The sequence below is a fragment of the Thunnus thynnus genome, chromosome 23, assembly GCF_963924715.1.
Source record: "Thunnus thynnus chromosome 23, fThuThy2.1, whole genome shotgun sequence".
Classification (NCBI taxonomy): Eukaryota; Metazoa; Chordata; class Actinopteri; order Scombriformes; family Scombridae; genus Thunnus; species Thunnus thynnus.
Window position 1 is genome coordinate 5,423,706 of NC_089539.1, and position 25,464 is coordinate 5,449,169.

Genomic DNA, 25,464 nt, shown 5'->3' on the forward strand with positions numbered 1-25,464 from the left:
TGTCAGCGTGGGTGTATCATTGATAATGGGCACTGCCCTTTACAGACACAATGTTCTGGCATCCTGGAACATTTAATAAACAACATTAAGCACAAATGATAGCTCAAAGCAGCCCACTCTTTCTCTCAGACACTGAATTGTGTTTTTAAAGCATTATTTTATGTACTGTAAATATATGTCTCTTTGGCTTACTGATATTGTCAGCTGGACCCAAACATTCTCACTCCCTGGAGAACACAAATTTAGGATGCTCTATCACAGCAGAAAAATAAATAAAACAAAATTTTCTTCTTTTTGGTAATTACAGCTTTGACCAAATGCACAAGTAAAAAACATTTTGCCCTGCTTACTCTGTCTTTTACATGGGATTGAATTTTCCCATCCATACAGACACACATAGTTGAATCCCTCTCATATTTCCATCCTGGAGAAACACCCTAGCATCTATAACACTCCATTCCATACATGAGGACTGTGCTTCCAGGTGACCTTTCTGTATTCTATAGGTGCTACAAACTCAGACTCTGTGATTTATCTCAGAGAGACCAGAGGTGATAAGCTAAAGGCTTAAAGAAGCAGCCTATTAAATGATAATAGGTACTATCAACGTAACTAGATTTGAGAGTCTAACAGTGATTATTCCAGTTTATTTCCTGCATTTTAATGTGCAGAGGAAACTTTAAGTTCTCTAAATTATAGTAGCCTACACCAACTGACTTTTCCTTTAGTGATTTTCTCAGTGCTTGTCAACAGAAACATCATTCTCCTGGATGATTTAACAAAACTATAGCTTTATGTTCTGACCATCAGTTTTCATTATGTTCAGCCTCTGAGAAGTCACTTTAATGTGGCCAAATTCACAATAATCTCATTTACATATTTTTTGTTTCTGTTGTCAGATAACAGAACAAGTACAAAATTTGATTGTGGCTCATAAATATTATGTGGCCCAGCAGTCTGTACCAAGTCTTTGGAATGGCAGGTGGCTAATTACTGCAATAACCATGAGCCTCAGCGGCTGCTGTGGAGAGAAAGCCAGTCAGAAGCGTGAACAAGAGCTGTAGAAAACTGAAACATTTCATTCTTACAATTGGGTACAAAACACTATGCCACACTCAGAGTCCAAAGTGAACTGATTCAAGCTGCTGAATCTTTTATCAGGCATCTACAAATGATTATCTTTAGCTTCTACTTGACATTAGCAGCACAAGCAACAGAATGTTAAGCTATGTGATTGGATGTTTCTTACCTAAATGCATTTTTAAGTGCATAAGCTTGTATCTTTTGCCTTTTTTTCATATAAACAAATATTTTCTAACTCAGTTACTCATCTTTTCTACTGATATGCCTGTTCAGGTCTCTGGAGGTAAAAGTCCCATTTATTTTCTGCATAGACCAAGTTTGGGACTAGCAGCTGAAGCACTTTCAAGGCTTGGATGGACATGAAACTCTCCAGGTTGAATCATCTTACCAGAACTCTTCCACTACCAAAAACATTTGGTATTTGAAGAACATTTTTGTTTGAAATGGAATGGTTCTAGTCCTTTGGAAGACTTTTTACTCTATGTTGACTTAACTATGAAAGAAAAATGTCACCACACCTTAACTAATCTGACAACAATGCCATCATTATATCATTTTTTGGTGATTTTTTTTTTGTCCACAGTGTTTACATAGTGTTTTGGGAAATGTAACTTTTGCAAGGGCCAGCTGTGAGGGCTCCTCTGTTTTGCTTGCCTTGCTTGTTTTTCTGTCTGCTGGGGTGGACCCATTAAGGCAGCACCATCAGCAACATAGGATGCACCTGGGCCTGGTATACCCTGAGTATACAAGGCCAGAGAACCATTCAGTTGAGTGAGGTCTTCTCTTCCATCTACAGAACTAAGAGGACAAATATGTAAGAAATTGTGATTAATGTAATACATTGCTTACCATATACCATGTCTAAATGTCATGACTTATTTTGACTCTAAAAATTAGACATGTATGGTGAGGGAACAGGTTAGACACAGTGATAAAGGCCACACATTGTTGTGAATGTAGCACTGATTGTAGGCATACTTACAAACAGCTTAACCTTTGTTCCTGTGATGGATGGCCTCCAACGTCGGAGAGCAGATATTGTCATCAGTCATGGATCAGGTTGGGTCTGTCAGGCTTTGCGCAGCCTATAGTAACTCTGTCGTCCTCTGTCCCCCAGGACAGTGGCATCCTTGGAGGCTTAAAAGTGCCAGAGGTGCCTTCGACCTTCCACCATCAGTCTTGGGCTGAGCTGTCAAAGAGGTACGATTCAGCTTCATGGAGGGGAGAAAGGCTCAGCTGATACGGGTTTTTGAAGGCTGATACTTCTGCATCTTATCCCAATATTGAAATTCTTTCAAATGTTACTACACGCGTGTGAAAAGTTCACTGATAATCAGAATTTTCCTGCTAGAAATATGCTAAATTTTGCATGTCATTTATTTTGTGTGGATTTACAGCTCCTCTTATTCAATTAATAGAACAAAGTTGTATGACAAACTAACTGAATTGAACTTCAAAACAGAGACTGAGAAAAACAAGGGAAAAAAAGTAAAAAGTGTACAGCACTCGCAAGTAACTTATGGATTAATATGCACCACAGCGTCTTAGATTTATGAGTTTACACCTAACGCCTCATACCTGCTCAGCGGTCTGTGAAAAGTGTGTCTGTTTACCAATGAACAGGATGTAGCCCTGTCTGGTGCTATTTAGGGTCAAGGTAGAGAGACAGAAGTAAAACAGCACCCAGTTATAGAGACAAAGGACAGGGAGGGGCAGGGGGAGGTGGTGATAAATTTCGAGTCAGAGAGACAGTAAAAGAGGGGGGAAGAATATTCTTTGTAGATCCTTGAAGTGAGAAGTGACGAGTGATAAAATACCTTCACCTTTAAAAGAAGACATTTGACTCATATTAGGAGAATACACATATAAATGAATCATAAAACAAACTGAAAGTAATCGGTCCTGCCATGAATCCACGACCAAACTTTGCTGACTCACAGTAATGTTGCACTTCTCCCAAGAGAGTATGATGTGGTGTATGTGTCAGTGTTTACATCCTGCCACACGAGTCTTCTTGATGCTCCATGCTGTGGAAGTGCCAGGAGAGGCAGAGTGGGAGGAAAAGGAGAAGAGGAGGAGGTGAAGGACTCAGCATGCCTGTCTCTCTGGTGAGCCAGTGGGAGGCCACATGATTAAAGTCCGACACAGGCTGTATCAACTCACACATGACTGCCAAATTCCCAAGCAGACAACGCAGTGATGCCATTTAAATGTCAGTTAGACCTACTTAAAATAAGAGAGAAGAAAGGATGGAAAAATGGAGGAGAGAGTCCTATAACTCAATAGATGTGTTCTTCTTGATTGTGCATTATGATGCAAACATCTGTTTGCTGAAAAGTGAAAACATAACTTCCTCATTAATATTGCATCATAACTCACTTATTACTATTCCAGCTCAGTGACACAGCCACAAATGGAGCCACAAATCAATCCAGAATTTAACACCCAAATGCCAGCTAAACTTCACTCTTCTTCACTGGCAGTGTTTCAAATCACACCCTAACAGCGTGTGCGTGCTCTGCGCCTGTTTTTCTGCTAGTTTTTATTTATTTATTTATTTAGAGAGGATTTGTTTCAGTCCATTACCCTGACCTTCAGTACCTTTCCGTGATGCTTTATGGTTTACAGATGGTGCGACAGCTCAGCTATAACAGATAAGGTCATCATTTAATGTTGTTGTTTTTTGTTTCCTAAACATTTTAAATGTGTAACTATGACATGTCAGCCTGATGGCGGCTCTGTCTGCAGTGTGCATTTGTTGTGAAGATGTATTTTCTGAAAATAAGGAGAGTATTGTTAGAGATTACTAACAAAGACCACGCCATTTGAATGGTACAAAGGTAGTTTTATTTGGATTGTTGCGAGGGTTCAGGATTGGATGAGGATAGTGATGGGATAGATAGTGATAGATAGGAGAGGGATGAAGGGGGTCGATGGCATGGGGATGACCGGGGACCAAATAGTATCACAAAGAGGCTGGAGCATCTAGGCAACCGGGGGTCGAGACTCAGGGTGGGGGACATGTCTCGATGAGCTTTCTACGTCGTCATCCCCCTGTGGTTCCTAGAATAGGACAAGAAGAATTACTTACATTACTTGTTAACTTCATTGGACTAAGTGAGAACGAGCTCTCTGAATGTCACTGAGACGTAGACGTGTATGGTGGAAGATTTAATCTTGAGAATGGAACAGGCGAAGTTGGTGAAGCAGGAGAGGGTCAGGACATTGAGTGAAGGGAACAAAAGACCGTGGGAAGCATGGAAGCTGAAAATGGAGGGACCGGCTTTCAGGTGGGAATCTGAGTCTGGTGCCAAGGATTTAAATTTCTAGTTTATTATGGTTGACGATGATGTAGTAGGCTGTATGAACGAGGATGACTGGAAGAACGCTCATGCCCCCAAAGAAGGTCTGCGAAGATGACATGGTACGGTTCATAGAGAGTGGGGGGGGGGACTGTTCAGGTGGCTGATCAGAGGCAAACCACCAACTGCTGTGTCTGAGCACGGCAGGATGTCGTGGGATTGGGTAGTGCGGTTGTCTCGGAAAGCACTTGGGGGTGTCGGAGGATGAGAGGGTAGGATGAGAGCTGAGAGGTTCATAAAGGGCTGGATGAAGGTCGGATACAGAGGGATGAATGAGGGTTGACGAACAGGGATAGAACAGGAGGAAATGGAGTGGGTCCAGTAGAGGGAGCACCGTGACTCGGTGCAACTGGCTGAGGTAACAGCAGGACCAGTAGTGGCTATGGGAAGAAAGAGGAGAAAAGAGCTGTGGGGCGGGTGGAGCCGAAAGCACTGAGGTAGCTGCAGCTGAAGGAAGGGAAGAGTGAAGGATGCCGGGATGAGGGGATGTATGTGCAGCCTGCGGACACAGGGATGAGACGAAAAACGACAACAAATACAAAACGGAGGAGGAGCAATTGCAATGAAAATTGTTCACTGGGGCAAAGCAGTTGATATAGTGAGTCAATGTCACTGAAAATGAGGGCATGCCCTCAATGATTCCTCGAGATGTAAATAAAGGTTGAATGAATAAGAAGAAGCAGGCGAATTGAGGAAGCTATAGTAGCTGTGGCAGAAGGAAACGAAAAGGGGTGCTGTAAACAAATTAATATCGACGGAGGAGAGCCAGGATGATTCATAAAAGATGGACTGAGGGAGGGATGAAGGGATGAGGGTTGAGGGTCGAAGGGTGAGGGATGAAGGGATGAGGGTCGAGGGGTGAGGGATGAAGGGATGAGGGTCGAGGGGATGAAGGTCGAGGGGTGAGGGATGAAGAGATGAAGGTCAAGGGGTGAGGGATGAAGGGATGAAGGGACGAAGGATCGAGGGGTGAGGGATGAAGGGATGAGGGGCGAGGGATGAAGGAATGAGGGTCGAGGGGTGAGGGATGAAGGGATGAAGGGACGAAGGATCGAGGGGTGAGGGATGAAGGGATGAGGGGCGAGGATGAAGGAATGAGGGTCGAGGAATGAAGGGATAAGGGTCGAGGGATGAAGGTCGAGTGGTGAAGGGATGAGGGTTGGGGGGTGAGGGATGAAGGGATGCAGTGGTAAGATGTGCGGCTCATAGACGCAGAGATGAAACAAGGGGTTTGCAGTGGACAGAGAGAGAGAGGGATTAACAGGGAGGAATAATGGGAGACTGTGCAACCAGAATGTCAAGAAGCAAGTGGGAGGATGAAGCGAGAACCGGGGGATGAAGAGGGGGCAGTGCGGGGGGCGCTGGGTAGGGAACCCACAAGCGAGTGGTCGGCTGGAGCAGCGGTGGAACTGGAGGCTGTGCAGAACTGGAGAGCCTGGCTTTGCAGGCCGTGGGGGAGTGGAGTAGTGGAGGCCAGAGTGAAAGTGCTCGAGGGCACAGTGTTAACGACGGCTGGAGCGAGGGGATTGGCGATGGGGGGTGCTGAAGACACAGAAAAAACATTTGGGTGTTGAGGAAGGGAGGGGAACAGGGATAGAACAGTGGGAAATTGAGTGGGTCCATCAGAGGGAGCATCATGGCTCAGTGCAACAGTTGCTGTGGTAACGGCAAGACCAGAGGTGGCTGAGGGAAGAAACATAAAAGAAGGAGCTGCTGGAGCAGGTGGAGCCGAAAGCGTAGAGGTAGCTGCAGCTGAAGAAAGGGAAGAGGAAAGGATGAGAGGATGTATGTGATTGTGCAGCCTGCAGACACAGGGATGAGAGAAAAGACGAAAAACACGAGACAGATCAGACAGGGAGGGAGCAGGCACAGGGGAAGATACAACCTGGCCCTGCGAGAGGGCTGAAGCAGTTGGCTGCGTCGTGACGTCATCGACGTGCGGCCTACGGATGTCGCTGGGCGGGGAACCCGGAAGTGAGCGGCCGTCTGGACGATGGTGGAGGTGGAGGCAGAGAGGAGCAGGAAGAACCTGGCTTTGTTGTCGGTTCGGCGAAACGAGATTGTATGTATTTGGAGTTATGCCTGGCCTTCAACAGGGGCTGAAGAAGTCTGGGCTCTATTGTAGTAGGCGGCGTTGTAACGTCATCAGTGTGCGACGCGCGTCGGCCCGGCGGCGGACAATGAACCCCGGAAGAGCGGGAGGATTTGAGCTGCCGGTGAGAGAGTTGATGGAAGTAGAGTCTGCACAGAGTTGGAAAGTTTGTCCTTATCATCGTTTCGTAGGAGTGGGAAGACCGTCTTCTTGAGAGCTCGCCGGAGGTGAGCAAACATCCGGGTGATGATGTTAATCGCTTGGAAAAGAGCTGCGTCGGAGTGGGCCATTGCGTGGATGTGTGTGGAGTGTCTGGATCCCAGCTGATCAAAAGCGTGGCGTCTGGATGAGAAGGGTTCCATGTGGATGTGGTGGTGAAGGAGATATCTCGTTGGTACTGCTGGATCTAGTCGTGTGCGGTATGTTGCCGAGGAATGTGGATCACGGAGCACGGGCGGGAGGTAAGTGTTTGCGATGCAAGCGTGTCGTAGGTCGCGTGAGAACTGAGACGAACGGGAGAGAAAGGGGTTAGACACGTTTATATAGGTAACGTTATGCACGGATGATTGAATTAGTGAGGCGCAGGTGATCGAATTTAGTGAGAGAGAGGAGCGTGGTCTTGTTCCTGAACCTTTGTTATAATAATAACCCAATTTAAAATGTAAAACTTTTGCACAGTACTGTATATCAGGGGTCTCAAACTCAAATTACCTGGGGGCTGCTGGAGGCAGAGTCTGGGTGAGGCTGGGCCGCATCAGGTATTCCTAGCAGGCGCAGGCTAGGGTAGCAGACGCAAAAAAGGCGACTACTACCGGGTTGTTCATTACCCGCCATGCTTTTGTTGTTGTAAACGTCGTCATAGAAACAAGTAAAACAAATGGCATCATAAAGAAATATCTTTATAATGTTTATTGTGCAAGGCATTTACCATGGAGTAAAATGTTTTGAGCAATAAGTCTCTTTCCGCAAATGATTCAGTACATTCCATTCACCCAAAAGACTTTTTCGAATAATTTGTCCGTGAATGTCACATCATTGCAGAGCAAACGTGGAGAACATGAAGCCGGGACAGTGGGACACCATTATCCCATGGTTTGCACCTCCATGGCTGCAAACCATGGGATGCAGCCATGGAGGCGTTATATATTGGCTTTTATTTTCTATAATAACTCCATGGATGCAGCGGGCGCTGCGAAGCTAGCGGCGTTGTCAAATCAAATATGACGTATGGCACAGCAGCATCAGCTGTACGGTGTTTTGTTACACTCTGTATTTATTATCTCTGTCGGATAAACATAAGTGTGTTCATGAAAACGTATATATTAACTTTTAATTCACTTCACAACGTGGCATTATGTGACAGAAATATGCACATACAATATTATCTGCCAGCCTTATAAAGACGCAGATACACCTGGTTCTGTTTTTTTAATGTCACACACTGTGGAATCACATGCACGAGCCTCATTTACTGTGACAGTGAGCCAAAAATGGATGTAAAGGTCTTTAAACCTCCGTTTGTGCGTCAACAGTTGTGTCCGTTCCGCTCATCAGACCTCAGTGAGAATTACGCACAGGCTCTCCAACAGCTGATCATTACGCACGGCTGCTGTGGATATTTGAAACGACTTTACCCCTAATTCATCACATTTTTCTGCAAACCGTCACCACTGTAAAGTGTCAGTCATCATTATTAAACATCAGAAGAATGATAAATGATTTATTGATAGAGCTCGTGTTGAAACGGACTTTACAAAGTGCTTCAAAACAAAATGAAGTGATCGTTAACAGAGAGATGATGCTGAAATAAACAGAATGATGCTTTAATAAGGTTTAATAATTCACCTTTGAATTTTACTGAAAGCTGTGTAGCAAAAATAACGACACAATCTAGCGTGAGGTTATTCACATTCTCAGCTCACATTCTTCCTGTATAAATAGCATAGTTGTTGTGAAACAGCCATATACCCCTGCGATTGGCAGGTTCGTTCAGCTCCAGCTTGTGCAATAAAGGGACCTTCCACACACAACACAGTAAAGTGCCATTCATATAAAACTCGCGGGCCGCACTAACATTAAACTTTCATATCAAGGTGGGGGCCACAAAATATCAGAGATTGAGACCCATGTTGTAATCATTCCTCTTGTCGATTCAGAGATCCCTTCATGATGTGAATGCACTGAAAAGATGGGACCTAGAAAGTGACTTGCAGAGTTTTTGACTACTTGAGACCCCCTTCTGTTTGTATTGTGCACATGAGGCATGTTATAGTTTCCGCACGCTATTTCACTGATTAACAGTTGACGGTGGTAATGTGCAAAGAAGCGTCACAATGTGCATGCAAAGGCGTTGAAGATTGCAGCTAGTAAACAAGAATGTAAACAGTGCACAGCTTTAAAAAATGGCTTTGCAAGTGTTTTGAATGTAAGGACGTACATTCAACAACTCAGGTCTCGATACACACAATGTGTTTTGTTCAGAAACACGTCCTGGCAGTCACATGTAGGTTTACTGCCATCGTTTTGTCCCACAAACAAACGAGGTGTCTACAGGGACATATCCCTCCACCACAGCTCAGCAAGGAGACAGTGTGTTGTGAAACCCACAGAGGGAATTTCAAACTTAAAGACTTTAGAGGATGTTGTCCACCATTTTTATATTCCACTTCACCCAGTCCTTTTGCACTTTGTGCTATTGCACATACATGACACAAAATAGCCGATGTGCTTGGAGATTTCCACATAGTGTACCCAAGACTTACTGTTTTGCGCATGTTGCTGCACTTGCACAATTAAAGTATGACCCTGAGATGGCATATTAGGATCACTGAGCTGTTAGTGTGCTGATAGTTGAACCAACTGAGATGTTTAAATAACTGGTGACAATTGTTCTAGGAAAAGTGATGCATTATGTTAATTGTTGGCAAACAGTACTTACAATAAGAGGTTTACAGAGAGTTCAATGGATGAAATGTGTTCAGTGTTGTGCAGAACTGGTATAAAGTTGAGCTACCAGTCTGCAAATACTTAGAGTACAGGTTCATGTGTACAAGGGTGGTGGCTTTTCAAACCATCACTGACAGTGTTAATCCTCTTCATAACATACCATACAAAGGAACACTTGTGCTCTTGTCATGCAGACGCTGATGCAGGACAGGTTGATGAAAATGGATTATACTAAATCAATGTTCTGTTAAACATTCAGGCAGTCCAGACAAGCAAACAAATCCAAAGGGGCAATGCAGACAGGTATAACAGGTACAACAACACACAGTAACACTGATGATCTGACAGAGCACAATGGTAAGTGGGCAGGTATATGTACATACTGACACAGAAACACACACACAGTGCGAGTCTGCTAAGATGACATTATTATGAAAAATATTGATTATGGCTGCTTGAAGTCTCTGCTAGTTGTCTGGCAACCTGTGGTGAGGACATAAAACCTTGTAAAACCACAATGTGATGTTTTTACACTTTGTGCTTTGTATGGGTTAAAAAAAACAAGATATAACATGTTAATTAGTGAGATGTTGAGGTATTGGTAGGTGGATTTTGTCACCTTTAGCTAGCTAGCTAACTTATACAAGCCTAACTCAGGATACCGTAACTTAACATTAGCTAGCTACATTTACAGCTTGTTGCTAGATAGGCTACACTCTTATAAGCTATTTCAGAACAATTTGGTCTTTTAATCAAGTAAACTTTTTGACTTTGTGATACTCTTTATTTCAGTTCATTTAATCAAGTTGCTAACTGCAGTGTAGCAGAGTTGAAATGCCTCCACTTTCCATCACCATTATTTCCCATTTTATTTCATTTTATTTTTACAAAGTATATTTACCCTTTCATTCAACATTCTTTGCAATTCTCCACAGGGACTTGTTCTTCTGAATTTATTGATTTTATGCATCGGCGCTCCCTCATGGAGCCCATGCAGACTTGAGTAGTGCAACCCATTCCAGCCAGCTAATCTAACATTTGTCAGTCCACTGCCATATGCATAATGTAACAGACTGTGTTCATGTTAGTGTTTAACTGTTATGATTGTTACTGTAAGAAATGTTAGTTCAGACATAAAGTCCGTTGAGTTGCAGTACTAATATTTCCAGACTCAGTCAGTGAACATGTTGTCCGTCATGTGAGCTACCTGTAACAGTGATCAACATGAGGTAACGCACATGTAGTTGGCTGAGAGTCAGGGGGGGTTGTTCTTTCTTCTTCCTGTCATCTGAGACCAACATTTATCTTCCAAAAGGAATTATATCATATATCAAAATTCTTAAAATTAATTTTTCAGTGGATGTTTTTTCAGGGCCAATTCAACCTTTTCCAATAAAAGTGTTCCTTTTTCAGTTCAGGTTTTGTTTTCAATGCCAAATTTTATTTTCAGTGCCAAAATTTAACTGCCACTGTTTTAGCCCCATACAGGGGAGCATTATCAATCTGTGTAAAAACTTTGGATATTGTGAAATTGAAGGCATGTCAATTGCTGTCACTGAAAACAAGTAAAATAAAAATTTCTAAAAGTTGATTTTAATATTGTCTGTAAATTCCACAGGCTTTGAGGCTTTTTATTTTCAGTGATATACTGAATGTCAATAAAAACGTCTTTATGTATATTTCTTAGTTTTTTGACAAAGTTGACCAAATCCATCCTTCAACAAGCAGCTTCTGTCATTGCTTCAGAGAGGGCTTTGCTGGTGTTTCACTTTGCTAATGAACCTGACTATAGATCTGCTGTAATTACCACATTGCACACTTGAAAATGTATGTGATTGTGAAAGCAGGATATTTTTCTGCATTGCAGGAATCGACCTAAGGGCCGGACTTATCCTCTTGCTGTTCATCTTCAGAGAAAAGATTGAACACTACATAATTCTGGGAGAGGTAGGCATCTGTATTGTCCTACAATTCTGACTGGTAGACCTCATGTAAATACAAGCAAAGAAAAACTGTCATCTGTAATAAATCGAACTGTGATACACAGCATCAAGTGGTTTGAGGGTATGGGCAGCGGCATGCATTTAAATTACATCTGCATTGTCAAGCACTGATAAAAATGTTACCTGTATAATTTGCAACCCGCTGCTGCTTATTGAGGAAAATGATCCAGTGTTACATTTTTGTGTGTGGCAAAAGTATGTGGACCTTTGAAGGGGACATTAGAGTTGGATGTTGTCAATGAGATGACAATCAGGTGTGAGTTTGGGAACCCCTGCCTTATTTAAAGATGGGAAATCTGAGTCTTCACTATCAAAGTCTGAGGATGTGTGTCGTGGCTCAAACAAAGGAGATCTCTTAGGATCTTAGAAGAAGAGTTGCTGATACTAACCAGGCTGGAAAGAGTTACAAAACCATTTCTGAAGAGTCTGAACCCCACCAGTCGACTGTCAGGCAGATTGTGTACAAATGGAGGACATTCAACACCACTTTGGGTGAGGCCTGACTCCAGCTTCAGAGCCACAACTACAAACTAGCTCAGACTGGCCCCTACCTGGACCCTCTTCAACAATAAGATGCTGCTTACACACTGATGCATCAGTAACAATCTAATAATGTCACATATCATCATTTATTTGGAGGCCCCAAGCAGCTGCTTTGTTTGCTTGATGTGAGACAGCATGTGAGAGAGAAAAGTCACAGTTTAAAACAGAGGAATTAAAAAACAGAACTTCATAACTGTCACGGTCACTGAATTTTAATGACCAGTTTACAGAAAATACATGCAGGGAGGGAAGGGTAAGGGTGAGCTAAGGGTGAGGGAAGGGTAAGGGTGAGCTAAGGGTGAGGGAAGGGTAAGGATAAAGGTGAGGGAAGGGTAAGGATAAGGGTGAGGGAAGGGTGAGGGTAGAGTGAGGGTGAGGGTGAGTGTAGGAGTAGGAAGGGTAGAGGGGTAGGTGAGGTGGGAGAGGGGTTTGGGGAAAGAGGGAGCTGTCACTGTTGTTATTTGCTGCGACTCCAGCTCTTCTCCTTTTTCATCAGGAGCTCCTGAAAAGAGAAAAACGGCATATTTTGAGTTCAGTTTCAAAGCTCTGAAACAATCTGAAATCATTTGTTAGATTTAAAAAAAAATGAGCTGAGGCAGCAAACCTTAAGCTGGAGGTTGTCATCTGTGAGGCACCGGATCTCCTCTTTCCTCTGCGCCTCCTCGTGGATCCAAATCTCATCTTTGGCCCGCAGCATCTCCTCCCACTGCTGTGACCTCCTCTCCCAACTTCCGCACACTGTAGAGAGCTCCTCTCTGGCCTTGCTTGCTGTCTCAGAGAGCTCCTTCTGGAGGCTCTCTACTCTCTCTGAGAGCTCTCTCTGGTCTTTCTCCTCTTTTTCAGTCAGCCGCTGTCTGAGTTGTTCCTCCAGTGAATCACAGGCCAGTTGACTCTGTTTGAGAGCTGACTGTGTTTCATTCAGCAGGGCCAAGGTGTCAATATGAGCGATGGTTCGTGCTCTTCTTTTTTTATTGGCCCTGCTGATTTCTCTCTCTTTGTCACTGAGGAGCTCTTCAAGCTGGCTGACTTTTTGCTGCCAGCTCTCTTTCTCAGTGTGGAGGCTCTAGTTTAGTTCAGACCTAAAGCCTGTTGAGTTGTAGTACTGATATTTCCAGACTGTTAGTGAACATGTCCGTCATGTGAGCCATCTGTAACAGTGATCAACAGGAGACAACACACCTGTAATTGGCTGAGAGTTAGGAGGGGTTGTTCTTTATTCTTACTGTTTTGGGCGCTCGGCAGGTGGTCGATGTTAGAGGCTAAGTGAGAGTCTAGTGTAGAGTTCACGGCAGGTCTTTTTGTTATTTTGGCGTTGGCTACGGCCCACAGTAACCTGTGGTGTTGTGCGCAATAAAGTTGCAGTGAAAATCGGCTAATGTCTCATCGCCTGCTTATCGAGGGACGTTACAGTAATTTATTCTCATGTTTTTAATGTTGTTTTTTTGTTGTTCTTTTGCATATACTCCAACTGTAAACTAGGTCTCAAATTGTTCATGCAGTTCAGTGGATATTTTTTATCCAAAGCATCTTAGTGTACAATGAGTGTGCAGACTTTTAGTATGTATATGTTTCTGTCCTTTTGCCAAAGGAAATGTATGTTGGGGAGGCATGTGAACATGTTGCAAAGTGAGTAAGTGAGTATCGGAAGACACATCCAGACATCCTGACTGTCAAAGACCACATGGCACAAACTTACTCCTGGAGTTGTTGTGAAATCATGGAAATCCCTTCCCTTCCGTGAAGGACATACTCAACAAATACCCATGTACTTAAGGACGCATACTGGAGTAAGTATGGTGAAAACACCTAAAATAAAATGAAATAAGTAAAAACATGAAGCTTTACTTTACATTCAGACAAACTAATGTGGCAGCTGCAATTATTAGATTTCATCTGAGACCAACATTTTTCTTCCAAAAGGAATTATATCATATATCAAAATTCTTAAAATTAATTTTTCAGCTTGTTCTTTTAATGAGTGAGGTATGAAAAATATAGGGTAAGTGTAAAGCCCACTTATCTGTTCACAGGAAATGTTCAATATAACTTTGCTATAAAATACATAAATACATGAAAAAAATCAAAAATATTGTCAAACTTCAGGACTGATCATCAGGAAGTGCTTGTACTGTACATAAGAGGCTCTAACATAACATTGACAAATCTGACTCGCTTGCAATAAAAATGCCAATTAAGTAACTAATTTACTTATTGGTCAAAAGTTGTAATCTCTTCTTTTTGCATGTTTTTTTTTATGTAGGGGGACCCTGCTACACCCTATCCAACCATACAACTGATGGATAATGACTGGAAAATGGCGATCAGTGGAAGAGGGTTCAGTGTGGTGAAAGTAGATGGAGAAGGCGTGTCAGTGCACAGGCCTTGATGAAGTCTTCAGTATGTATTTTGCTTTCAACATTGCATACCCACCACACCTGAAAAACACACTGACCTTCCTTCAGAGGTGATTGTCAGTATCTGAAAGAGTGTTTTGCATTTAAAACTGATTAATTATAGTTATAGTATAGTTATAAAGTTGATTTTAGTTAATGTTCTGAATGTTATACTCAGAATTTTGTTACATTTTATGTTTAAATTTGTGAAACATGCACTGCTTGTGTGTTTTGTATTTAAAACTGGTTAATGAACAGCTCACAATGCCTCCAGTTTTTGTTTGTTGTGAGAACTTGTGAAATGGAGTTTTAATTCACTCAGTGATTAGTGAATGGCTCCTTAGGCCCTATGCTTCAACTTAATGTTGAAAAGGACTGCTTTTTGCCATATACTGTACTTGTACTTATTAAGGACAAATCAGTTCTTGCAGAAAAATACATTGATTGAAATGCATTGAAAAGGAATTGGTTTACATGTAAAATATTGATTTTGTTAAAAGATGTAAACTAATTGTTCTTCAAATAAATTTTGGTGAATAATTTTAAATATTTCTGTCTCTGAATTTAAGAGTACGTTTTTGCCTCATAAAGGTACAAAATGACATGTCACTCCAGCTGTACGTCATTAGGTACCAATTCTGTACCTCTCCAATGGGTACATTTTTGTACCAGGACATAAAGGTACATTTTTGTCTCTAGGGAGGCAGAAATGTTCTTGTAGAGGTACAGACAAGAAGGTGCAAAAATGTACCATGTTCAAAGGTACAGTGCTTGTACTCTGCTAGGGTACAGCTGGAGCAACAAAGCATTTGTACCCTTTCAGGTCCATTCCTGTCCCTTGATTACTTAGTGTGTGAGAACAAAGCAATGACACTTTCATGGTTTGGTATTGTTCCGGTTTTGTTCAGCTGTTTGTGCTAAATTGTTAACTGCCAATCACTCCTGCTAAATAAAATTTAAAACAAATGTAATTTATTAGATATTAGATTAGTGATGTTATTGGTTTCGAGTTAATCTAAACATTGTGATGATTTACATGAGCTTGAGTGAGCAGATTGAAAGCGCTTAACAATTTTTGAGCAGGCAAACAAGATCGATGGCCTCACAAATCAGCGTTCTAGTCAGCATAAACACATCCTCTCACCTCATCAGTGCTTTCCTCCTCAGAGGTCACCACCAATCTTTTTTTTATCTTCAGCTAGTCCAAAATGGGAGGCTCTACATGACAAAAGCAATCCAACCTGGTGAATTTGTTCAAGAAATGACTAAAGTAAACAAATGAAAATAAAAATTTCCTCATACCTTCCTGAAGTGCCTGCAGAACCAGTTTTGGCTGTAGTTAAACACATGGTTCAGATCAGTGGATCTAGACTATATAAGCCAGACAAACCTGATGGGATGTAGGACAGCAGCTCCATAGAGATACAGAGGTACATCCAGAGGTGCACTGCAGGGTACAGACTCTCAAAAACAGAGACATCATGAAAGCTGTTGCAGTCTTCTTGCTTGTGCTGTGTTACCTGGCTGTTGGTCATGGTAGGTCACTGTCAATTAAAATGTACAATTAAAATGTATGTAAAGTTTCCACTCACTTCAGTAATGATTTTGTCTTCACAGCCTGGACCTGCAGGGAGGCTCCACAGCTGTATCATGTTAGACAGATTGATGCTGGGCAGGGGAAAGTGGTCGCCAGAACCAGCAGCAATTATGTGTATTTCCTGAGTGGATCATCTTGGTACAGACTGGGCTCAACTACACTCAAGCATGTCTCAGTGGGACCTGCAGGAATCTGGGGAGTTGACACCTCAAACAGGGTCCACAAATACGTAGCTGGCAACTTTGTTCAATCTTCTGGTAACTATTATTATTTTTTTATCATTATTTTCATATGAAGAAATACAATTTTTCCTGTATGAGTTTACCTGGTCATCATCATTCATTTTGCCAAATTTACCATGTAATATAATAGTGCTCGTGCAGTACACTGCTCTTACATAAAGAGATCCCAGAGTGACAGATTCACAATGTTTGCAATATGCATTTTACACATTTACAGCACACCCTGTGCACGGTTAAAATTGACCCCTAACTGTTTGTTTTCAGGTCTGTCTATGCAGCAGGTGGATGCTGGAGGTGATGGCCAGGTTGTCGGAGTAACCCCCAGCTCCTACAGCACCTACTGTCTGAGAAGTAGCTTGGCTTTGGCCTACAGGGCAGGCTCCCTCAGCTGGAATTCCCTTTCAAGGACTATGAGGTACTACAGCTGCGGCCCACTGTATGGATGCTGGGGAGTAGACTCACGTTCTCAGGTTTACGTCACACAGGTTAGACACCAGTGAAATCTCATATGTTTTTTAACTCTTATTGGTGGTGTTATTGTTCAGACATATTGACCCCATTCACTCAGGGATCATGATTATGACCCCATGTATGCTTTTTATTACAGAGAATCACACCAACTAGCTGTGGTGCTACCGGCTGGACACAAGTGCCAGGGCTAACTATGAGAATGGTTGAAGTTGGGACTGATGGAAATGTTTTTGGAGTGACCACAAACGGCAGTGTCTACCAAAGGTAAGCCTGTACTCTATACAACCCGGCAAAAACATTTTAGCGGATGTATTGTACTGTGTTTATAGATACATTCTAGTATGTATAATACATACAGCAAGACAAAAATCCTTCTAATAATACATATTTTAATCATCATTATCATGTCAGTTACACTTTAATATTCCTAAAAAATGTCTTAAGGTTTTGACCTATATTTAAAATTTTGACCTCCATCAATCAGTGTAATGCTAAAATGCATCCTTCTAAGATCCATCACACTTTACTGGATGGATCTCAGAAGGATGAGTTTAAAAATGTGGCCTCTAATTACAGCATATAGTTAATGTATATTCATAAAGGCATGCACTTGCTTGTACAAAATGTGCACCAAAACCTACTTCTTTGTAAAAGAAAAAAAAAAGCTAAAATAATTTCAAAGGCAAATGTTTATTAGGTATATGAAAAGTACTGCAAATGGAAGCGGCATTGTTGAGATGGCGGTTTTACAGATGTTGTCTTCTCTCTCAACAGAGTTGGCATCTCCCATGTTCGTCCACAAGGTACAGCTTGGGTCTCTGTCTCAATGTGCATGCCCATCAGCCACCTGAGCTACGATCTGGGCCAACTCTGGGTGGTGACCAACTCTGGTATGCTCCTGCAGTGCTCACACTAATGCTACCTGTATGGCAGGTGCTTTGTGTGCATGAATGTCTGTTTGTCATGGATTTTTCTGGATTTTATATTACTATAGGAAGTGTTAGTAATAGTAACTATTCAGTGATTTCCTTGTTATTAAACTGCCACAGATTTTGGCAACAGTAAAAAATGAAGCTTAGAACAAATAACTGATTCTTAGATGCAATGTGATTCTGACTTATTGATTCAGCACAAAACTTTTTAATCAGAATAAAAATAGCGCTTTATGAATTAATCTTTTATCGCAGATGTATGCACATTACAGAGGAGTAACTACAATGTTAGAGAAAATATTATAATGCAATAGTTGCAAATCGTTGAATTCTTCTGGGGTTTTTTATTCGAACCCGTTGGACTGTGAAGCAAAAATAAATCAAAATAATAAATGTGCATGTGTAATAGTCAGCTAATGCAATAAAGATACAATATACCTTGACAGCAATGGATCCTTTTTTAATAATTTCAGGAATGTATAACCTCCACCTGCCAGCTGGAATACTTTCTATTGTTTTATTAAATGATAATGGAAGCAAATTCATTCATTCAGAGTTTGTCATGCTGGATATAAATATTTATGCTTTTTTGAATGTGGTTCTACTGTATTTTAGTACAGAATTGTAACATTGCTGAAAACCTAGACTTGATGTGGAGTTTCCAGCAACACTAAACATAAGACACAACCCAAGGAATTGGAAAAAAAGAGTAATTTCAAAGAGGCTTATACAGGACGAACCAAATAAATGTATTATTGTATGATTAAAGATGCAGATGACATGGTATTAGTTTCCTTTTTCAGAAAATCTGATCACTTAAAGGAAGCTGAGTATTTGGCCCGAAGGCAAAAATGATTATTTGTGCCAAGTAGGATTTTATAACAAAGCCTGTTGTATTTGACAAGGAACTTGTTGACACTGTTTAAAGTTTAAAATGAAAATCCTAACTACAGTAAATTTTAAAGAAATGCACACAATGGCTTCACCCTCAGAGGACACTTAACAGTCATTGTGAGTAAGTTAAATTGTTTACAAAATCCTGATTGAAAGTGTTTTAACATTCCACTTCACATTATGGTTTAGTCACCTCAACTGCAGGCTTAGGTCTAAACTCATCAAAATAGCTGGCATTATGAGCAAAATAATTGGGAAGTGCTCCGGGAGGAGCTATACTGTAAGGTGCCTTTGGCCACAAAAAATATTTTTAAGAGGTCTCATTCCAAGTGCAATTAACATCTTGCTCTATTGTGTTTTATGTTATGTTTTAGTGTTTCATGCTTTGTTTTAGGTATGTGATCCGTATAGTTTTATTTGTGTCCTGTAGTGTACTCTATATACTGGGTACTATTTTTTGCTTCAGGGGTATCTTATTACTACATTTGTTTTATATGTCCCAGGTTTTTGTTCTGCTTTTATGTTTGAGTTCATGTATGTATTATGGTGAGCCAAACTGCATATACTCTACTATTTTACTTTGACATATTTCCCCCTGTTCCTGTTAAGTTTACAATTGTGCTCTTTGGCCAAACCCCTTCACATATATGACAGGTTTTTATTTTTTTCTAGGTTCATTGTTTTAATAGGTTAGCTGAACTTGTTCTTTCATTCATCATTAATTATCATGACCCAGCTAAAGCAACTAATCAATTATACATATTCTGCATACCTTTTGGGTGGAAGTCTGGCCCTGCTTGTGTATTCACACCCAGCTTAAACAAAGCATTGCACTGCAGCTGCATTCATCAGAAAAGATGTCTAATAATCAGGATTTGACTGTCATGTGGTCACATATGTTTCAAATAAGCAAACCACTCAATGAGAATGAAATGCATCCTATATCTGACCCTTTTAAACTAGCTCAACAATGATCACTCATTTTTGTCAGGACTGGCTTGTCTTTCTGGTTCACTGCATCATGTCTACACTGAGTAATCGCTGCCAAGCACTGGGAGTAATATATCACATAGCTAGTCAGGAAACAATAGTGAGAGCAAGATGCCTCACAAAGCAAAACTAATCCCAGTCCTCTCCAGTCCAGTCCCAGTCTCACTGTTCGTAATTCTCTCAGCCAGCACACCGTCTAATGTTCTTGCCCAGATCTGTGCCAAATCTTTACTATGATTGATGGACCACAGCCAGAGTACACAGACAACAGACGGCTGTCTGTATTTGCCTTAAATGATTGTCATAGATTGTCATAGGAAATCAGACTTAATGAGCTTAACAATTAGCACAATGTGGGTTTAATTAGTTACAGTAATGGCCTGACTGGTAAGGCATACATATTCTCTGCCCCATCCTGCCCCATTCTAATGCCCAGGACACTCAGCCTACCTCTACCTGAGTAGCATGTGTGCATCGCTGAACTGCCGCAGCTCGCACATGTGTGGTGTTCACACAGACAGCGTTGCTGCTCCAGTGCTGCTACTGCCAGCCCTATCTTTCTACATAGAGTTTCACTATGACAATGGTCATCAATGATAGACTGTTTCATATCATTTCATTATAAATGTACTTTATATCTAGTTTAGACAGAAAAAGGTTAAGAAGCGTGTGCTCCATTGTGAAAAATAAATAATAATATGTGAAGGGAAAGCAGCTTTCTTTCTGACACAGTTAAACTCCTGCTGTCACCACTCCGAGTGAAGAAAATCCCTCCAGATGACAAGTTCCCCAAATGAACCAAACACACTCTGACAAACAAACCTCCAAACTAACTGTCAGGAGGGAAACTGACAACAAATAAGGAAAATAACAACACCAAATCTCCCACTGGAAGCAGGTAAAACAACAGGCAGAAGTCCTGGTTTGAACTAATATCAGAAAATGAGCAGGAGTCAAGAAAAGAAGCTCCATGTGTCACCGACGCTCCGTGCCAGAGTTCCCTGCCAGAGAGGCTCCCTGCCCCAGCATGCACCATGCAGGCTGACCCGCAGTGGTGACACTTCATGTCTGTGACATATTCTACAGATACTATGGTGAAAGGGGTAATGTTGCTATATGATATCAATATGACTATCAACAGATCATTTTCACTGTCCATTTTTGATGAGAACTGCATGCATCACGCAAAAAATAGGCAAGACGCCGAATCTCTAGATGATGTGTCGCTGCAGCCGCACGTGACTCACGCAGGCTGTGTGGCTGCTCTAAACTGTTAACATGGGCACTGAAATGAAAAGCAAGAGATTCCATGATGCAGACGCACAGCTCAGGTAGGCAGTGTGGCCCGGGCGTAATTGAAATTCTGGTTGGTGTATGGGTTAACGAATGGCAGGTCACACTGATATGGATTTGGAGTCAGAAACATTACTTTGTAGAAGTTTGCAGGATCAATTCATTGTTGATTTTGGTGATTCATGGTATTTGTTAACAAGAAAAATATTGATTATTGCCAGCCTCATTCTTCCATCCAGAACTTCATGCCTTGAAGAATACACAATTCTTCCAGGCACAAGTTCTAGTAATATTGGCCTAAAATATTGTCAGCCTTGAAGATAATGTGTCTAGAAAATCAAAAACAGTCTTCAAAAACTCTTCATAAACACAATATAATATGCCATACATTTATGTCACATATAGGACAGTTATTGGAGTTATAGAGGGATCATTTTTAAATTAGAGCTTTTTAAAAGGTAAACATGCCCATAAAATATAATCTGACACAAGACAGCGTCTGTATGCATAAGAGTATACAGTATGTTCCAGTGTTTGTGTATATGCACATCTGTGATTAGCTGACAGAAAGACAAAGACAGTTGTGATTGGTTTCTTTTCGGGTAAACAGGAGGAGATGACAGGGCCAGTTGCCAGGCAATCAGTAAAGTTCCCAATTACAAGATGTACTGGAATCACACAAACACATACTTGATGAGAATGTGCTAATTACACCCCCCCCCCCCCACAAACACACACACACACACACACATTTTTAGCACCTATTATCATCCCTGGATTAGAGCCATCAGCCTGTGTGGAGAGACAAAAACAATTAGTGAGAACTTTTTCTGTTACCTTCAGTGTTACAATGTTATAATTTAATTTAGCAGATGCTTTTATCCAAAGCAATGTACATCTGAGAGTTAATACAACATAAGCAAAGATCTAGTCAGGAGAGGACAAATGAGTTGGGTTGATTCAAGCTGGATATTTATCTGTTGTTGTATAGACCTCTTAGAGAGGTTAAACTCCATGCCAAGACATCAGTAAGGCATGACAACACCCATACCGAGACTGTGAGGTCTTCGGGCGGGAACAATAGGAAGAGCTGGGTATCATCAGCATAGCAGTGATATGGGAAACCATGGGAGCTGATGATTGCACCAAGTGAGATGGTGTATACTGAAAAGAGAAGGGGACCAAGCACTAAGCCTTGAGGAACCCCTGTGGATAGGCCGTGTGGTTTGGACATATCTACCCTCCAAGATACTCCCTGATAGGTAGGACATGAACCAGTGGATTACAGATCCTGAGATACCAAGCTCAGTGAGAGAGGAGGATTTGTTGGTGTCAAAGGCAGCTGACAGATCTAGCAGCAATAGAGCTGAGGACTAACCTGCAGCTCTAACCAAACACAGTGATTCCATTACCAACAGGATTGCAGTCTTGGTAGAGTGACCCCACTTAAAGCCAGATTGATTCAGATCAAACAGGTTGTTCTCAAAGAGTTATTCAGAGACTTGGTTAAAAACTGTGCACTCAAGTATTTTTGATAGGTGGGGTAGGAATGAAACTGTCTGTAGTTTGGTCTGTAGTTTTCAACCTGTGCTGGGTTGAGTGTAGGTTTTTTGAGCAGCAGGGTGACCTGAGCTTGCTTAAATGCATTGGCGAACACACCCAATGTAAGTGATGAGTTGATGATGTGTATGACTGCGGGGTTAAGTACAGGGGAAATGGTCTGTAGGAGGCTTGATGGTATCGGATCCAGCAGATAGGTAGTGGGACAAGAGTCCAGCAGAAGCTTGGAGACTTCCTCCTTGGTCAGAGGGGAGAATGAGGGGGAGTGCGGCCCTGTTAGCTGGCAGCTGCAGACTGAGTTTGTCAGGCTCAGAGAACTGGTTACTCATGGCAGAAACCTTATCAGTAAAGTAAAGAGGCGAACATGTTTTCAGTGAGATTGGATTTTCCCCAATCTACAGTTGAACGTGGAGGTCACACACACATACAAAAACACAAACACTTCTACATTTCTTTCTCTCCTCCACACACACCTGTTTGACCTGCTCTAGCCTGCTTTGCTCTAGTGGTGTGATTTCGTTAGGGCAACAAAGACTGGCAAGCTAGAGGAGGTCAGACAGGTGTGTGTGTGTGTGTGTTTGTGGAGAGAAAGAGATATAGAAGTGTTTGTGTTTGTGTATGTGTGTGACCTCCACATTCAGCTTTAGATTGGGGAAAATCCAATCTCATTGAAAACCACAACTCCACATCTTTGTATATATCACGGTGGTTTCCATGGAAACCACATGCACTCAAAGAAGATGAATGAATTCCTCATTCAACTGCTATTTTGTGTCATACATTGATGTTAAAACAAAACCACTCTGTGAGTCAACACGGGTTTCTTCCATTTTAACATTATTTTCATTTATTAAGGGAAAATCAGCTCTTTTCAGCACCTTGCTTTACACTCATACATCTCCAGTAGCATATTTACAACTCACTGCCTTTTCTACCTTTTCATCCAACCTTGAAAAGCACAAGAGAAAAAAATAATCTTTACACATTTCATATCTGAATAATACAAATAGCAGATTTTTACAGATTAGATGTCCATTTTTAATTAGCTCAAGATGGCATCTAGGCTGAGATCAAGAGTTTGAATCCTGACGCTCAATCTCCGCAGTGCAGTTTCTCAGTGATTTTGACAGTCAGTTGGAATGTGAAGTGTGTTGCAAGCCTATAACTGATGCTGCGAAGCTATGATGACAACATTGGTCAAGAAAAAAGTCACAGAAGAAGCGTAGACATCTAAAGCAGAGCTTCATTCAGTTATTGTACATTTTTGTTCCAACAAAATGTTAACCAAAGGGGAAGTTAACATCACTAAAATCGCATGCATTTTTTGGTTCAGTTTATATATTACTGTGGGGAAGCCTGGCCAGAAGATGAAGGTGATAGGAAGCAGATTCAAGAAACTTTGTCAAAGTCTACAAAAGTGATTTATTCACACAGTGCAACCACACTGAAGCTCCGAAGCTTGTTTCACTCCTGTGAATTATGCTGTTTCAATATGTTCTGTCAGAGCTTGCATCAGTGAAAAACAGCACATGACTGATAAGGTCACTTGTGCTTCAGAGATGCTTCAGTTTGACCATCTGGAAGACTTTGCTGATAAACAATATGATGCTTGAGTGATATGCACATAATGAGAAGAGAGTAGAATAACTGAAAAATATTGGACATACTTTCCCATTCACTTGTATGACAAAGTGAGTCCAAATTTTTGACTGGTACTGTATGTAGTCGTAGGTATGGGCACATTTGTGTCAACAAAAATATTTCATAAGTAGGCTCTATGGACAACACAATTATTAATTGTTTCACTGCAGCATATTGCACAATAATATATTAACTTATTAATATATTTATTTTATTAATGCATTTACTGCAGAAATTCTGAATAGTGTTACAGATATAATAGATAACGTACATTTTTTGGACTTTTATTGCAAATTTGTGAGACTGAAGAAACTTAAACCTCTAGTGTGGAACTTTTGTCTCCCCCTTCTGGCAGTGAGAGTAATTTCTGTTGATATATTTGGATAAACTGACCACAGATTGGGAATCTAAATGGTTAGTTTCTCGTCTGAAAAAATATTAAAACTTAGTTAAGTGACATATTAACAGTCCTACAGTGAAAATTACAACAGCTTTTAACCATGCATAGCCAGTATGCCTTGCAGTCTGACAAAGATACCCGAGGGCTGAATTCAACAATTAGCCTAGCCAGAACCATTCTTCAGTCAGTGTCTCAGTCTCTCACCTAAAACAGGTGACATAAGATGACTTTTAGTAGTAAACATAGAGAGTTCAAACAACATTAAAGTATTCCTTCTTGGTTTGCGTATATAACCATTACAAATCAAACAAATACTAATCAATGTTGTATATTCAACCTAATACAAACCCCTCCCCAGTGCTAGGTATAATCCGTGACATCATTGATGACATAGCATGACTATAAAAGCAGGAAATGTTTGGCCACCTCCTCCTATACCTCCTGGGGAACATGGTAAGAATGGGTAAACTAAAAAAACATCAAAAAGAAGAAAATAAAGAAGAATGAGTGAGTAAGAACAAAGAAAGCTAACGCTAAACTCAAGAAAACAGACTAAATTGATTTTAAAAAAACAATTTAAAACAGTGCCTGTCTGCATTTTCATTCAATCAGGAAATGTTGATGGTGACATATGCTAAGTGCAAACAAACCAGGAATATAAGTGCATTATAGAGCACATCCTGATGACTTCTGGCTGTACCTGTTAGTGCTCACGAGGGCTGACACAGAATCATTACGTACTAGTATTTTGCTGCAACTAACCTGTTCAATCCATTCTAATGCCATCAACATGGCAAATAATTCAACAGTATACACGTTCAAACAATCAGATGTCTTGTTAAATTCCACTTGGTAACTAGGAACAGCATCTGTAGACCTTCTTGCATCTGTTTGCAGATCCTTTGATCCCTCTGTAAAAATCTGAACACACTGTCTTTATACTTACAGTCCCTAAAACTGTAGTATTCACTAGTTAAAGCTGGGGTAAGCAGCTTTTTTCTTTTTGGTGGCATTGGGCAAAA

The 25,464-nt window shown here is 41.2% G+C and overlaps 1 protein-coding gene and 1 long non-coding RNA gene across 6 annotated transcripts; one reads left to right on the forward strand and one right to left on the reverse strand.

The window, feature by feature from the left end:
* Positions 1-391: 391 nt before the first annotated feature.
* On the reverse strand, positions 392-10,102 carry LOC137175930 (uncharacterized). The gene is made up of 3 exons (XR_010925749.1): positions 7,249-10,102; positions 2,066-2,272; positions 392-1,881 (listed from the first exon to the last, which is right to left on the reverse strand). It is a non-coding gene; the product is annotated as an uncharacterized lncRNA (long non-coding RNA).
* LOC137175928 (fish-egg lectin-like) lies at positions 6,649-18,107 on the forward strand. Of its 5 annotated transcripts, XM_067581869.1 has the most exons (8): positions 6,649-6,998; positions 11,351-11,430; positions 13,618-13,816; positions 14,290-14,426; positions 16,040-16,276; positions 16,526-16,746; positions 16,869-16,996; positions 17,507-18,107. In XM_067581869.1, the coding sequence occupies exons 4-8, from the start codon at positions 14,384-14,386 to the stop codon at positions 17,646-17,648; spliced, it is 771 nt and encodes a 256-aa protein (XP_067437970.1). In that variant the 5' UTR covers positions 6,649-6,998; positions 11,351-11,430; positions 13,618-13,816; positions 14,290-14,383; the 3' UTR covers positions 17,649-18,107. The 5 variants fall into 5 exon arrangements, with proteins under 5 accessions (XP_067437970.1, XP_067437969.1, XP_067437971.1 ...); XM_067581868.1 differs by lacking the exon at positions 13,618-13,816; XM_067581870.1 differs by lacking the exon at positions 6,649-6,998 and having other exon boundaries at positions 10,111-11,430.
* The last annotated feature ends 7,357 nt before the right edge of the window (positions 18,108-25,464 follow it).